The sequence below is a fragment of the Lithobates pipiens genome, unplaced genomic scaffold, assembly GCF_037356315.1.
Source record: "Lithobates pipiens isolate NorthernLeopardFrog02 unplaced genomic scaffold, aLitPip1_a1.2 Scaffold_3, whole genome shotgun sequence".
NCBI classification, from domain to species: domain Eukaryota; kingdom Metazoa; phylum Chordata; class Amphibia; order Anura; family Ranidae; genus Lithobates; species Lithobates pipiens.
The window spans coordinates 215,218,818-215,234,975 of NW_027507790.1; the positions used below are offsets into that span (position 1 = coordinate 215,218,818).

The window sequence follows — 16,158 nt, forward strand, 5'->3', positions numbered from 1 at the left end:
CACTTTACAAGTGCAGCTGCTTCAAAGCTTAGTAAAACGAGCGGAAGCTCTGACTTCCCCCATCATCCAATCAAAAATGCCTTTTCCCCTTGCACGTGATTGGGTATTCTTTGCAAAGTGAAGCTTTACCTCATTTATCAAGCTCTGGAGCAACTGCACAGTCTAATTCCTTTAGTAAATCAACCCCACTGAATGTAACAATAGGGTTAGATCCTTTGGTTATCTTTCCAAAAAAAAAAAAATAATAATAATAATTAGACAACACTGTGCTTAGAAATAAAGCCGCTGGCACTTTATTCAAATAATTAAGTGCATTCAGAGATCTGTAAATATATACATATTATATAACTGCTATTCTGGACGATTCTGAAAGAAGACAACAAGCTGCCTAAAAACGTCCTCATTAAACCCTTTAATGTTCCCTTCTTCCACAGCCTCATAGAGAGGAGCGCTCTGTGTTCCCCAACAAATGTTCTTGCGGTTGGGATCCTTATCAGAGTCCACTGCTAGAGCGATTGTATTGAGCTGGTAGCAAAAAAATGAAAAATACTTCCCATCGGAAATAACTGCTTGTGAGACGAATGGTCGTGTCACATCTGCCTGACTCCAGAAACCTGCAAATCAAAAAAAAAAAAAAACACGGCTTAACCTAGAAGCATCAAATCATTTTTATTTCAAGTAAAAAAAAGTGCCATTTATGTTAGGAAACAACATACTCACCCCTAGCTCTAGAAATCACAGTCAGACCGGGGGGGGGGATTATTAAAACCGGAGAGTGCAAAATCTGGTGCAGTTCTGCATAGAAACCAATCAGCTTTCAGTTTTTTTTTTTTTTTTTTTATTGAACACACTGGTTAGAAGTTGATTGGTTACCATTCACAGCTGCACCCAGGGCCCAGGACAAGGGATGGAGGGGCGCCACAAGGAGATTTTGGGGAGGGGGAGCGCGGCAGGGGGTAGGTATTGTTCTAGGTAGGGAAATTGGGAGGGTGCTCAGTGTTTGTGGGGGGATTTTTGCTGACACATACGTTTGCCCTGGGCTCTAGATGAGCTTGCCCCAGCACTGGCTCCACCAGATTTTGCACTCTCCGGTTTTAGCAACTCAACCCCGTTGTGCCATGCAAATCCCTCCCTTTGTAGCCATCTGCACAGAAACACTACACTAGGACCTTTTACATACTGAAAAATGATCCAAGCAGCTATACAGCCGCCCAATCAATCACTTTACAGGGCTTGGAAGGAGGCCATCCCCATGCTCTTCTGTTCCACAGAGCCCTTTCACATTGAGCCGTGGGCCCCATTAGCAGTAAAGCACCGCTAGTTTTAGCAGCGCTATTCTGCCGCTAGCAGGTTGCTTTTAACCCCTGCTAGCGGCCAAATGTGCCCCATTACATCCCTTGCAATAGCATAAAAGCATGACAGCTCCTCTTTCACGTGAGACCTGGGGGTAAAAAAAAACCTCAGATCTCATTTACACTTAAAAGCAATAAAAAAAAAACTTAAAAAAAAATAAAAAAAATAAAAAATTGTCCCTTTAAGGCCGTTGGACAGAAGTGTCGTTAGATGTCATTCCTGTCATCCAATGGCATTGGGTTCGAGTGGGGGCCATCATTCTCTCGCTCAAGTTCCTGACTCTCAGGTGAAAACATCGGACCTTCTCCGCCGCTACCGACTGATCCGGTAATCGGTGGAGATAACCAGGATGCAGCGGGAGGGGGGGTGGGCACCTCTCTCATCGCCGATAAAAGATCTTGCGGTGACTCCGCCGGAGAGACCACTTTATCTTAAAGAGGACCACCTGCCGCTGAAAAGAAATACCAGGGTTATGGCAGCCATCTGCTGCTATAACAACAGTATTTAACGCCAAAGTAGCAACGTATATCCACGGTGGGCAGTCTATAAGAGGTTAAATGTGACCTTATCCTTTAAAAAGGCATAGTAAAAAGGTTCCTGCCTACACCTTATATTTTTAAACTGCGTAAGATGGGCATTGATCATGGTGTGAATTATTGCCTATTTGTTGTCAGCAGTTTTAGTTTGTGTTGAAACATGTGGTATGGCACTGCACAGGCTAAAAGGTAGAATTCCTGCAAAAAAATAAAAAAAATAAAGTATACTTACCCATCTTTAGCCCAATCTGGTCACATAATCTGCAGCTCCAGCTCCCCCGTGTCAGTCAATAGCTGCTACAGGGGAGAGAAGGGAGCACCGACAACAGCTGGGACACGGGCAAAGTCACCGCCCCTGGAATTCCCAGCCTTTGTCAGTAGCTCCCTCATCTCCTCTGTCTGTGACCAGACTGGAGCAGAATAAAAAAACAACAAAAAAAAAAAAAAAAAAAAAAAAACAACAGGTAGAGCACACTTCAATATGTTCGCATGGTGTGCAAATTTGACAAAAGGACAAAACATAAAATAGTGTTACCTTGATACATAGCTTGTGCTCCAGTCCAAGCAAAGAGACTTGCTATAGCATTGGCACGTAGAAATACTTCAATCTGGTCTGCAAGATTCAACTTCTCCAGCCGATTCCTCTGGAAACGATTGGGCACCAGGTGAAACTGTGTATGGCCAAAGCTACAGGGACTGTTTACTTTGGCACCTATGTGGAAGGTGGAAACCGATTAGGCCAAGATTCTCCATCAAGACAAAATAAGAACAATACAATGATGCACAGGGGTATTGTAGGGCTGTCACAGCCACACGCCAGCTGAACTTTAATGTTTAACGGCAAGCCGTCAGCTTCTTCACATAAATGAGAATTTTACTAGAATATGTATCACTTCTAGATGCTGCGGCAAATTGTCTCTTAAAGCAGATCTTCACTGCATCTCAGTGCCACAAGCCAAAAACGCTATTTAATTCATTTTTAATACTTAAAAGCAAACTCCCCTGTCCATCAATGTGTCTGTGCTTTTTTTTGTTGAGAAATCACTTAGAACCCCCTGCTTTCCCTCTGTACACTCATCACATTTTTTTATTTTTAACCACTTGCCTACCATGTACTTTCACCCCCTTCCTGCCCAGGCCAATTTTCAGATTACAGCTCTGTTATACTTTGAATGAGAATTGCAGTCATACAACAGTGTACCCACATGAAATTGTTAAAAAAAACAAAACAAACAAACAATCACACAAATAGTGCCCTCTTCTTTCGGTGGCATTTAATCATCACTGGGTTAATTTTTTGCTAAAGGAAAAAATAAATAAAATCTTTCACCGGTGAGTGCTGACGAGGCTGCACCGATGATCATTATCGTTGGAGATGTCCCCTTTCACACTAGTCAGTTACCGGCTCTCCTCATGCCGTCACAGCATTTGTAAAATATAATTTTTTATAACAGCTTACCTTTAAAAATCCTTTTCTTTTGAAGTACATCAGGGGACACAGAGCCATAATAAGTACTATGTGTGTTATAGTCCACCTTCAGATGCTGGACACTGGAACACCCTAAACAGGAAGGTGCCTCCCTATATAACCCCTCCCATACCAGGAGTACCTTGTTTTGTAGCAAAGCAATACACATGTATACCAGAAAGAGGCGGGACCTCTGTGTCCTGTGATGTACTTCAAAAGAAAAGGATTTTACAGGTAAGCCGTTATAAAAATCCTATTTTCTTTAATACATCATGGGACACGGAGCCATGGTAATTACGTGAGAGTGGGATGTCCCAAAGCAATGCCAACTGAGGGGAGGGAGACAACAAAAGTAGGGCACAACGAGATCAGAGGACTTATACTGCTGCCTGCAGTACACTGCGCCCAAAGGCGACATCCTCGTGTCTTTTTACATCCACCTGATAGAATCTGGTAAAAGTATGGATTGAAGACCAAGTTTCGGCCTTGCAGATTTGAGACAAGGAGGCTTGGTGATGCACTACCCACGAAGCACTAACAGCCCTAGAGGAGTGCATTTTGATTTGAGAGGGTAGAAACTACCTCTTTAAACCATAAGCTAGAATGACATGCCACACTTGCTGAATTCATTTAAAATATTAGATTTCCATGCTGCCTGTCCTGTTTTAGGACCTTCAGGCAATACAAACCAAAAAAAAATAAAATACATTTTTCCAAATCTGAGCAGTCTTTAATTAGACTGCTTTCACCACATCAAGAGAATGTAGTGATTTTTCTTCCATAGAACAGGGTTCTGGAAAAAATATAGAACAATATCCTGGTTTAGATAAAAACCCGATACTACCTTTGGTAAAATGCTACAAGAAATGGACTTTATACGCACCCAAGTAAAAAACTAGAAGAGTACTAATAATATTTTAATTAAAAAAATATATAAAAGAACTGAGGTAGTGTTATTACAGTGACATGTAAAATAAGGTTAATTATTAATATACCCTGTACATATAGAAAATGACAACTCATATAACCACACTCATAACCATGAGCCAGATAGGTTCTTAAAACACTGCCCGATGTAGGTATCCAATAGGTTGTGTGTCCAAGTCTAGATCCGGGTATATCAAAAAAAAATAAAAAATTCAAAAGCCCGACATGTTGCTCGTGGATTACGCTTCCTCAGGAGCAGCAATTTTCATAACGATAGGAGGCTAATAATGCACACGCAGCCTGAGCAATTGCACAGGGTTTTCAGCATGAAAGTAGGCAGTAACAAAACCTCAAAGAATAAACTAAGCTAGGCTTCTGAGAAGCTTTTGTAGTAATTGTATTCGTCGGGGTAGAGAATTATTCCTGTCGATATTGCAATTGCTGCATTCATCCGGACCATGATGGCTTAATGCCATGCAGTGACGCAGATATCTGTTGATAAGGCACTACATCTTTGGATGGGTCTTTTATTGTCTTTTCTTGCCTATCCTTGTTTTTTTATACACTTGCTTCTACTGTGTTATTTAACCCCACCTATACAATCCCTCGGGGCATTTTCTCCTTTTTTCCTGGCTTTATATAATAGGGATATGGTGGTGGTTAGTATCATTTGCTGGTCGATTTCTTACTTTTTCTTGGGGATTAATATAGGCCATTGCTGTGGCATAGTCAAATTGAAACCTGGCAGGACAATACCGTAAACTGAATGTTCAGGCCCTCAGAATCAAGTGCTCTGCCTGAATTTGTAGAATGGGCAGGGTCATTTCTGATCTGGGGCACTTCCATGGTAACTGAAGGATTTTCGCCCCTTGCAGATTTTTTGATATTAACCATAAACTGAGGGGGCGGCGTACCCAACCTACAGTACCTGGTATTTCCAGGTGGTCTATCCGGGTGCTAACCTGGCCCGACCCTGCTTGGCCTCCAAGATCAAACGAGATCAGGCGCTTTCAGGGTGATGTGGCCGTAGGCTTTGGAGTTAGACACATTGGGAATCTAGAGCTTGAACCCTTTGCTCCAAGCCAATAGGATAAAGTTTTTCAGCAGTCTCGAATGAAATTGAGCTTAAGTAAATGGCCTCGAATGAAGCCACCATCTTTCCGAACAACCTCATGCAAAGTTGCATAGAAGAATTCATCTTGCTTCCACCACCTAAATCAGTTCCTTTATGGCGCTGATCTTTGCCTGGGGCAAGAATACCCTTTTCTGGGTGTACCTATGATCCAGACCCAAGTATCTTAGCCCTTTTCATGGTTTTAAAAAAGATTTCTCCTAGGCTGAAAAACAGACCTAGATATTCTAGGTAGTTGAATGTGGTGACCAAACTTTGGGGTCTAAGCGGGCTACCGACTGGACTATCAAGAACAGATCGTTCAGGTAAACCATAATCGTTGTACCCTGGGCCCTTAATCTGGCTAGAAGAGGGGCCACTCAAGGTGCAGTAGCTAGACCGGAAAGCAGAGCTACACACCAAAAATGAAGATTTTTCCACCTTGAAAAGTAGATATTACTAGTGAGAGAGGAAATGGGCATATGGAGTTATGCATCTTTGACGTTGATTGATGCCAGAAGTTCTCCTTGTAGGATGGAGATAACTGATTGGATTGACTCCATGCGAAAAAAAAGTAGTTATATTCAGGAATTGAATTTCGATTTTTGATATCCAGAGAATGTCCATTTAAATTTAGCCAAACATCAACCTCTGCTCTGACATCAGGCCACCACGATCACTTTTTGCCAAAAGATGGTCCAATGCTTGAGAAAAACACTTTTTTCTCTGGATCCTTAGGAACGTTTGATCTGAGAAAACGAGGAGACCGGAACTCTTGGAACTACAGTTTGTTCCTTGGAGCTATTGAGGAAGTCCCCCATTCATCTTGACACTCTTCCTGCCAGAACCTTGAGAACTGCAGAAAAATTCCCCCTATTGAGTGAGAAGGGGTGCCTCCTCATAAGGAGGCTTCAGTATCTTGTAGGTTTCCTCCCCCAAGACATCTTTTGTTCCTGGGGTTAACCCTGAGGATTACCTTTTGACCTGGCGGTGGAAGCCAGGTCGTGACCGCCTTGAGGCTGATGCCCCTGGCACAGAAGGAGCTTTAAAAAAAAAAAAAAATAAAAAAAAAAAAATAAAAAAAAAGACTAAAATACATTTACTCCTTTTCTTAAGTGGCAAAAGAGGTACTTTTTCCACTAGAATTTCTTTGTATGTATTATCCAAAACATCCCCAAATAGTTGTTTCACCACAAAAGAAAGACTAGCCAGGAGCTACTGCATGGTGCTTAGCGATGGGTGCAAGGACTGAAGGATTGAACCTCTCATAGCAACTATTGCAAACAAAGCTGTCGGATCCTGGGCCTGCTGAGCAGGATAACCTTGAACACCTGTTTAAACTGGTCTCTCAACAATTTAGCAATCACTGTCAGCGCAGGCTGAGACACTCACTCAATCTGCCAAAGTGTTTTTTGTTTTTTATATAGGAATTCCAACTTTTTAATCTGTTGGATCCCTAAGCATTTGAACATTGTCTGGCAAACAAGTCAAACTCTTATTCACAGAGGATACAACAGCGTTGGTTGCTGGTATACCCTACTTAGTGACTTTCCTCCACCATAGGATAAAGTGTGAAAACTTTAGGAGGGAAAATAAAGCTCATCTGGGTGATCCTGTCAGATACAAAAAAGCTTTTCCAACAATGAATGTAAAGGAAAAGGCATGCACAGCTTGAGGAGGTTTTAGCGAACGCAAAACACTCCGTTAAGGGTACATAAATGTGGAGCGGACCATTCAGCAAGACCATCATCAATCTTAAAATTGAATCAGCCGATTCTCCTGCATTTGACACCTCAGAAGAGGGGTCACCAGCCTCACCACGGTCCCCTGAGGGAATTAGCCTTTTCCCGCCCCTAGTTCCTCAGTTTGACAGTGGAAGAGAACCTGTCGTATTTTGACCCATACAGGGAAACGATTAAAGTCGCTAAACTTTTTTTTTTTTTTTTTCCCCAAATCTATCATGGCTGAGGGAAAAAAAAAAAAAAACAAAAAAAAAAAAACAAAAAAACACAGGGGCTGCAGTGTTGAACAGTTTCAAACATTTCATGGCCCCAATGCTCACTGACCAGCCACCCGCTCTCAGGGGAGGATGCCATTTGTAGAAATGAGCAGGCTTTCCAGAGCTTGAGGGAGACCCTTATAGCTTTTTTTTGGGGGCTGTTTCAACCCCCCCCCCCCCCTTCTGACCTTAGCCCGATGCAAAGAGCAGAGGTACTACCAGAAGAAATCACATCCACTGCTTGAGCAATACTCCAGTCACAGCCGTTGCTATTAATGCTCAGCCTGATGCAAATAGTAAATGTGTCAAATAGGAAATGCCTGTATCACCAAAACCTCCCTTTTTTCTCTTATGACTATCTGACAATTGCGCAGTCAGCACAAATGGAGTGTTTTTTTTTTTTAAACACACTCCCACGTTGGGATGCCAACGCTGCGCTAAGCCTTGCATGGCTTCCTCCTCCTTTCCCTTTCAAAAAAAGTTTTCCCACGCATGCACGGGCCTCCGATCTGATGGGATTGGCTTGTGAGTGAGGGAAGAATGTTATGGAGACCTGGAAGCCGCCATCACCTCCGAGTAGGGGCGGTGAAAGAAAAAACGGCATTGCCGATTGTTTTCAGTTCTCCCTTATACTCAGCCTCATGAAGAGGGGAAAGAGTTCAGCCCAGGTGGGGGGTGTCTGGAGGAAGCAAACCCCCCCCCCCCCCCACCCACTCCAAACTTACCGGAGGTCTACCTGCTAGCCAGAGGAAAAAAAGTCTTGCTTTTGTGACACAGCGTGATCTCTGAGCAAAGCATGAGCAGGTACATGCTCCATACAGCCCCAGTGGTGACACTTAGGCATGACATTTACTTTAAAAGGAGACATTTCATAAGAAAACTCCACTTACCTTTCCTGCCGTAGAGTTTTCTGTTGTAAAACCAACAGACCCAATCTTCATGGTGGGTTCCGTTAACAAACCTTCAGGAACCGGGGACTCTCGGGGAACCCACAATCCTGGACCTGTAATAGCACCCCCCCTCCCCCTCCCCCAGTAAAACTTTATGGCCTTAATATCAAAAGTATTGGATCCCGGGGTGCAGATCTCTAAAAAGAGAAGCTTTTACAAGCAAAACCTTGTTTCTTCAGATAAAAGGCCCGGGCACCATTCAATTTGGCCTAAAAATTACCAGTTACACTTATCGGTAATGGGTTTTCTGTGAAATCTTCCAGGACGGCACACCTGAGAGATGACTGGTCTCACCTGACAGGAAACACAAACGACAGAGTTTAAAAGTCCCCGCCCCTCCCTCCGATCCTCAGTTATGACAAAGTATAGGCCCACGCCAGTGTCAGAAGGAACATTCTGTGAAGAATGAAAAAACATCACCAACATTTAAGGGTAGGGAAGTAGGCCTGCTGTTCTGGAAGATTTCCCAGAATACCCGTTACCGGTAAGCGTAACTGGTAATTTTTTCCAGTCATCTTCCAGGACGGCACACCTGAGATGAAGAGCAAGAAGTTCAGGCCTACCTTAAGGTGGGACCACCGCCTGTAGGACCTTCCTGCCAAATGCCAAGATCTGAGGGGACAACAGCTCCACTCTGTAGTGCCTCAAACGTCTTATGGGTCTTCCATGTTGCTGCCTTGCAGATTTGATCAATTGAAGCACCTGCCCTCTCTGCCCATAGAGCTAGTTGAGTGCACCTTAAGGTGGACTGGGACCGGCTTACCCGAGTGCCTATAAGCTACCGCTATGGTCTGTTTGATCCACCTGGCTATTGTTGGTATGGAGGCCTGCAGATTTTCTTTGGCTAGAAAAGGTGATCAGTAGATGGTTTGATCTCAAATTCTCTCACTCTCTCTAGATAGACGTTAGGCGCTGTCTCCTAGCCTAAGTGCAATCTTTCTTCCTTCTAATTTTTTAGGGCTCTGGCAAAAAGATGGAAGAATAATCTCCTGTGACCTGTGAAACCCAGAAATCACTTTTGGTAAATATAAAGGATCCTGTCTGAAGATTACCCTATCCTCCAGGATTAAGAAAAAAACGTCTCTTTAATCGTCAGAGCTTGTAGGTTGCCAATCCTTCTGGCTGTGGTGATGGCCAGAAGGAAGGCCATCGTAAGGGAAAGAAATTTAAATGAAACTTAAGCCACTGGCTCAAAGGGCCCTTTCGGCATCCAATACCAGGGATAAAGCCCACGGTGGAAACCCGATTGTCCTTACCGGGGCTAACCTCTTCCTGGCCAACAAAAATCTTTTTACAAGGGGGTCTTGAGCAAGACTACTGTAGAAAAATACTGACAGGGCCATTACCTGAACCCTAAGGGTGCTGACCGCTAACCCCTGGTCCACCCCATCCTGAAGAAAATCTAAAGCAGTCGGAACTGTTTGGAGAGCTCCCTCCTTTGCCTGAACCCAGTGGGAGAAGACCTTCCAGACCTTAGCATAGATCTGTCTGGCGACCTTCTTTCTTCTGAGCAAGAGTATCAAGCAACTTCTCCGAGCACCCCCTATTCCTGAGGATCTCCCTCTCAAAAGCCAGGCCGTCAGAGAGAAATCCTGGGTCGGGATGAATGACGCATGATGGGGAACCAAGCCCTCTTCGGCCACAAGGGTGCAATCAGAATGAGGTCTACCCTCAACTGGGATAAATTCTGCAACAGTCGGGGTAGGAGCACCGGGGGGAATGCACACACCAGAGCGAAATCCCAGCTCTGAGCGAAGGCGTCCACCCCCAAGGACCCCTATTCCCTGATGAGGGAGAAGAACCTCCGAACTTTCGTGTTCTTCTGGCAGGCAAACAAATCTATCTCTGGCTTGCCGAAATGACGGCTTACCAGAGAGAAAACTTCCTTGTTCAGTTCCCACTCTCCTTGATGAATGGGTTGCCTGCTGAGAAAGTCTGCCTGAAGGTTGAGTGACCCTTTTATGTGGACTGCTGAAAGCGAGAGAGATTATTCTCTGCGTCTCCTAGAATTTCTTGAGGTAATCTCCTTAACCTGCCTGACCTTGTCCCCCCTTGGTGGTTCAGGTAGGCCACTGCTACCACGTGGTCCAAGAAAACTTGAACCTCCTTCCCTCGGACCTGATCCTTGAAAAAGCTTAGTGCCTTCCCGGCTGCCAGGAGTTCCTTGAAGTTGGAGGAAGCACTGCTCTGGCTACCCCAGGTGCTTGCGTCTGTAGTTATGGCTAAAGGATCTAACTGTGACCAAGTTTGACCTCCCGATAGATTGCTCGGGTTGAGCCACCAGTCTAGGGAGAACATTACCTCCCTTCCAAGCCGCACTCTTTCCTCCAGGGATTCTCTTCTCCCGCCCCAAGAGGATAGAAGAAATGCCTGGAGCTCCCAGGAATGGAGCTGGGCCCAGGGAACGACTGGGATGCAAGATGTCATGAGCCCCAGTACTCTCATGATGTTCCTTAACGAGGCCTCTCCAGAATCGAGGAGAGCTGCCACTGCTCCCTGAACTTTTGAAATCTTTTCTGGAGCAATAAATATTCTTTGGGCCACCGAGTCTAACAGGTAGCCTAAGTACAACTTGGACTGCGATGGGTCCATGGAGGATTTCTCCCGGCTGACCATCCAACCCAAGGAATCCAGGCTGGACAACACTATGTCCCGGTCTATCAGAAGCTGTTCTCAGGCTGGGCTGTAGATCAGCATATCGTCCAAGTATGGTATTCGTGCTATCCCCTGGAGGTGTAGAAAAGATACCACTTCAGAGAGAACCTTGGTGAAGATTCTCAGACTGGCCGCAAGGCCGAAGGGGAGAGCCCTGAACTGCCAATGCTGTACCCCCTGTTCTGTGCGTAACACGAAACGCAGGTACTTCTGATGATGTTCGAGGCAACAGGCACATGTAAATACGCATCTTTCAGATCTAACGTGATCTTAAAGACACCTTTCCGGAGATGTTTTCTGACCGAATAGATACTCTCCATCCGGAATTTTTGTATAGCAAGTACCGGTTCAGCTTCCGCAGATTTATAATTAAAACTTGCCCGATGGCTTCAGGACCACGAAAATGTGGGACTAAAACCCCAGAGCCATCTGAATCACTGGAACAGGGATAATTACTTCCTGCTCTGTGAGTTCTCGGACACTGCCCAAAAGGCCCCTTGCCTTGAGTGGGTCTTTGGGAAGACCGGTAACAAGAAAATTTTGAGGGGGGTTCGCCCGAAATTCCAACCTGTATCCTTTTCTTGCCAGATTTAGAATTATAGGGCTTCTGTGTGATCTTCTCCCACTGAGGGAGGAAACACAAGAGCCTTGCGCCAACCTCTATGTTGGCATCATTTGGTTTCTTTGTTAGAAGGTCCAGAGCCGGAAAAAAGGATCCCACTCTTTTCCTTGCCCTTCCCGAGCCCCCACTTTTTTCTTTGGTCACTCTCACTCTTAGACTGACCTTTTGCTGAGGGGCCTAAAAAAAAATGTCTTCCCTTGTTCCCTCTTCGGCTTTGTAGGGAACCTCTTATCCTTTTCTGTGGATCAGGAAAGGACTTACTCAAGTCCCAAACGAAACAGCAGGGAGCCTTCAAAGGGAATACCACAAAGTCGGGACTTAGAGGTAAAATCTCCAGCCCAAGTTTTTACCCATAAGGCCCTCCTAGCGGAGTTCAGTAGTCGCTTAGCAGTCGTTCTTACTGTCTCCACTGCTGCGTCTGCCAAAAAGGCTACCACTCTCCCGATTATTTCGAAGGAGTCAACCACTTTCTTGGACTCTTTTACACGAGACGTGGTCCATCAACCTATTAAGCCAAGTGTCTGCGTTTATGGCCACACAGGCTGAAGCCAATGCTGGGCCCACAGCTGCAGCATTGGCCTCCCAGGCTCTACGCAACAAGGTCTCAGACTTTTTATCCATCTGATCCTGAATGTTGCCCAAGTCCTCAAAGGACAGGTCCGACCTCTTGGACACCTGCACCAAGGACACATCCAAGCGAGGGACCTTAAAAAAAAAAAAAAAAAAAAAAGTCTCTTCCTCCTCCTCAAAGGGGCATCTACGCTTCCAGGTCTTTAGTTTTAGAAGCTTGCACTCAGTCTCTTTCCCCTCCCTTAGAATTATATCTTTAAGGGACTGGTGTACCGGGAAGGATCAAGCTTGAAGCTTATCCAACCCCCTATACACCCTATCCTGAGCAGATACCTGGGTGGAAGGCATCTGAATGTCCTCAGACATATAAATAGCTTTAAGACGACCTTCCATGTCCTCATCTGAAAAAAGGTGTCCTCGAGGCCTAGCCTCCACCTGGCTGCCCTGATCGGATTCTTCCCCTTCCTCTCAGGAACTCAGCTCTGAAGCCTGACCTCCTCTTCATCTGAATGGTAGGGGGCAGTCTTCTGGGACCCCCCGTGTAACTGATGTACATGTCCTCCTGCGGGGCTTTCCCTTCCTGATGGGGTATCGACCTGGCATTTCTCAAACGTTGTCCTAAAGGACTGAAGGGTGGCTAGCATCTCCGACTGTAGCGCCCGGTATTCCTTCACAACCTGTGCTGTCTCCTTGCCTGCTAGCTTAAAGATGCATTGGTCATAAAAGGGCATGCTGTGGTTTTGTGAAAGCTTATCGTTACAGTACCCACAGCACCTAGATTTGGATGTGGCTTTGGGTTTAGACCTACTAGCCATCCCCTGGGCAGGGCATTCAATACCTATGAATGACAATAAAAGTGATTAAGCCACCCATTGTCTCATGGGGAAGAGGGAAATAGAGCTACCTCAAATCACTTCCCCACTGCAGCAGGATCACTCGCCCCCTGTGGCGCATTCAGCTGCTGTTTGTTCAGGTCCACCCGCTTTCTCCATGCTCTTCCGTCTGCTCAAATCACCAGAAATGATCTCACGAAGGCTTCCGGACATGCGCAGTAGTGCCCGCTGCTCGCGCACAACGGCCATTGGAGAGTTTCAGCTCCCTTCTAGGAGCTACCCGCATACTGGCGCAGAGCCTCCCTGGAATCTGGGGAATACCAGCACGGTCCCTCTCCACCATCCACTGCCGTCAGGTAGGAGGGAAGGCAGGATCTTGGGGTCACTGTGAAGAGACACCTCACCTGTCCCACTACACAGCATCTCAGAGGGTTTTTGTACCCCAGTCAGCCTGGACCAACACCCCCCTGAGCTCTCTCTATACAGAGAAATCTTCTGGAAAGCAACACCCTTGGAAAGGGCAAAGCCCAATCAGACCTTTGTTGTCACCACTGGCTGCTCTGGGTCTCTCTCTCTAGGGGGTGAGACCAAGGTCCCCGACCTTTAATCCTTATAATAAAAACAAAAAATGGTTTCGCTGCCATCTGTGGGAAACACAATCAATAACTGAGGGTCGGGACTTTTAAACTCTGTTGTTGATTGTGTTTCCTGTCAGATGAGACTAGTCATCTCTCAAGTGTGCCATCCTGGAAGATGACTGGAGAAAGACACTTTGAATGGATCCGGCTGCATAGCTAGCCCCAGCAAGGATTGCTCCAGTGGAGCTCAGCACAGCACATCTTCACTCGTGACCAACACCTTAGACACTGGCGAAAAAAACTGAGATTCTCCCGATTATATATATATATATATATTATATTATATTATTATATTATATTATATTATATATTTCTGTTGAGGGTCTGCCAGTGTCCAGCAACTGAAGGTGGACTATAACCCACATAGTAATTACTATGGCTCTGTGTCTCATGATGTACGAATTAAAGAAAGGAATGCCAATAACTGGAAAGTGTGTTTACATTGTGATCAGCTGTGATTCGACACAGCTGATCATGTAGTAAAATGCCACTGTGAATGTCCCAACAAGACATAGTGATCACAACGTATGCCGGGTGTGGTTCTGGGAGGACTTCAATAGACACCTTTCCAGAAGTGGACGACTGTGCTATAGCCGTCATCTGGCTATAGTGTGGTCGGCAAGAGGTTAATACAGGGCTTTCTATGATTGGTCAGAACAGCTTGTGTTCACTAACACACACACACACACACACACACACACACACACACACACACACACAGTATTGGTAAAACTATAGCAAGGGAAGCTTATAACCCGTCAGACTTTTTTCACCAACTGTGTCCCATTACAGAGATTTCATTTAATTTCCTCATAGCCAAACAGGAAGTAAGAGGAAACCCCTGCAAATTGAGGGAAATTCTCGAGGACCCCAAAAGGTCACCAGTACTAGTGTCCCCATTGGAAGATTTCCCCTCTATTACTTTTCTGGGGACAAATTTGGGATTTTCTTTTACTTTTAATAGTAAAACAGGACAAATGGAGGAGGGTGAATCTCCCTAACTAAGCAACCCCCCCCCCCCCCCCCCCCCACACACACACACACAACACCTGACAGGGGCCCTAATTCCTCTCCACAGTTTTGCCTTTAGTTACACTTTAAAGCAGTGGTTACAAACCCTGTCCTCAGGGCCCACTAACAGGCCAGGTTTTATGTATTACCTTGGGGGAGATGCAGACTAAAATACTGCAATCACTGAGCAGCAAATGATATCACCTGCGATGTATTTCAGTTATCTTGCAAACCTGGCCTGTTAGTGGGCCCTGAGGACAGGGGGTTGGTGACCACTGCTTTAAATCACTTCTATCCCACCAGCTTAAGTGGATAAAAAAAACCCTCACAAGGTGCCCATATCCTAAGAATTAAAGTGGATGTAAACCTGATTTTTGTCTGGCACAATATAGAGTATGGGATTTCAGATCACCTGTGCCCAGTCTTGCCACAAAGAGTAAAGCTGGCCATACACCTATAGGATTATCTGCAGATTTTCTATGGTTAGATGGAAAAAGTGCAACAGATTTCTCCATGTTTGTTAAACTGTGTGGATGGAGGAATCTCCCACTTTTTTCACCTAACCATAGAAAATCTGCAGATAATCTATAGGTGTATGGCCAACTTTAATCCAGCTCTGAGCAATCCTCATATCTTTTCAGTGAAATAAAAAAAAAAACGGACAAACTGTGAAATTTGTCTGTTCTTCCCCCTTGGTGTGAGTGACAGGCGATTTACATATCTTGTGCACTAGCCTAAGACATGCATTCTTTTTTTTTTTTAATTCCCACCCACTCCTTTCTTCAGTAGCTCTGCAAGGATTGGCTATTCCACACCTCAGCATGATTTGGCATGCTGAAGTCATGTGGGGACTTTTCTGGGTTTTTACTGGATGTTAGAGATCATAGCAGAAGTTTAGTGTAAGAAATACACAGGAGAAAATGCATGTTGATAAGGGGAGTGTAGAGGTGGGCGGGGAGTCTACTGACATCACGACTCCACCCACTGAGCCCTGGAAAACAGACCCACCCACAGAATCTGCAGTTTTTCAGGTCTCATAGCAGACAGAGGGGAGACATTTGACAGATAAGTATACATGCAGGAGGCATGTATATCCTTCTAGATAACCAATATTGCAGTAGTTTAGAAAGGATGAGAGTGGCTTTACATCCACTTTAACTGCAGCTACTGCTGACTGTAATGCATGCGGACTACAAATGGAATTTACCAATGAATATGTTGTTCTCATACTGTCTTGTAAAGAGAGGTAATCTGCTCGGCTCATAAGGGATGAATGGAACCTCTTCAGGTACAACATGATCCAGAGGAACAAACTGAAAATATACAAAGAGCTCATTATGTATACAGTTCTAAAAATTAACAATTATGAAATTATAACACCTAAAAATAGAAATAAAACGTTAGCCAATTCATAGAGCTGCACAAACAACAAGAATCGTTATCGCAATCTTGACTAAAAAGTGTTTCACAATTCTATGCAAAGGA

At 44.9% G+C, this 16,158-nt stretch overlaps 1 protein-coding gene across 1 annotated transcript in view; it reads right to left on the reverse strand.

Annotated features, from left to right (window-relative positions):
* Positions 1-270: 270 nt before the first annotated feature.
* Positions 271-16,158, reverse strand: part of MRPS30 (mitochondrial ribosomal protein S30) — a 30,847-nt gene continuing 14,959 nt past the window's right edge. The window contains exons 3-5 of the mRNA XM_077462773.1: positions 15,881-15,986; positions 2,425-2,601; positions 271-614 (exon numbers count right to left, since the gene is read on the reverse strand). Coding sequence (XP_077318899.1) covers positions 352-614; positions 2,425-2,601; positions 15,881-15,986 — 546 coding nt within the window. The 3' untranslated portion in view covers positions 271-351. The remainder of the gene's footprint in view (positions 615-2,424; positions 2,602-15,880; positions 15,987-16,158) is intronic.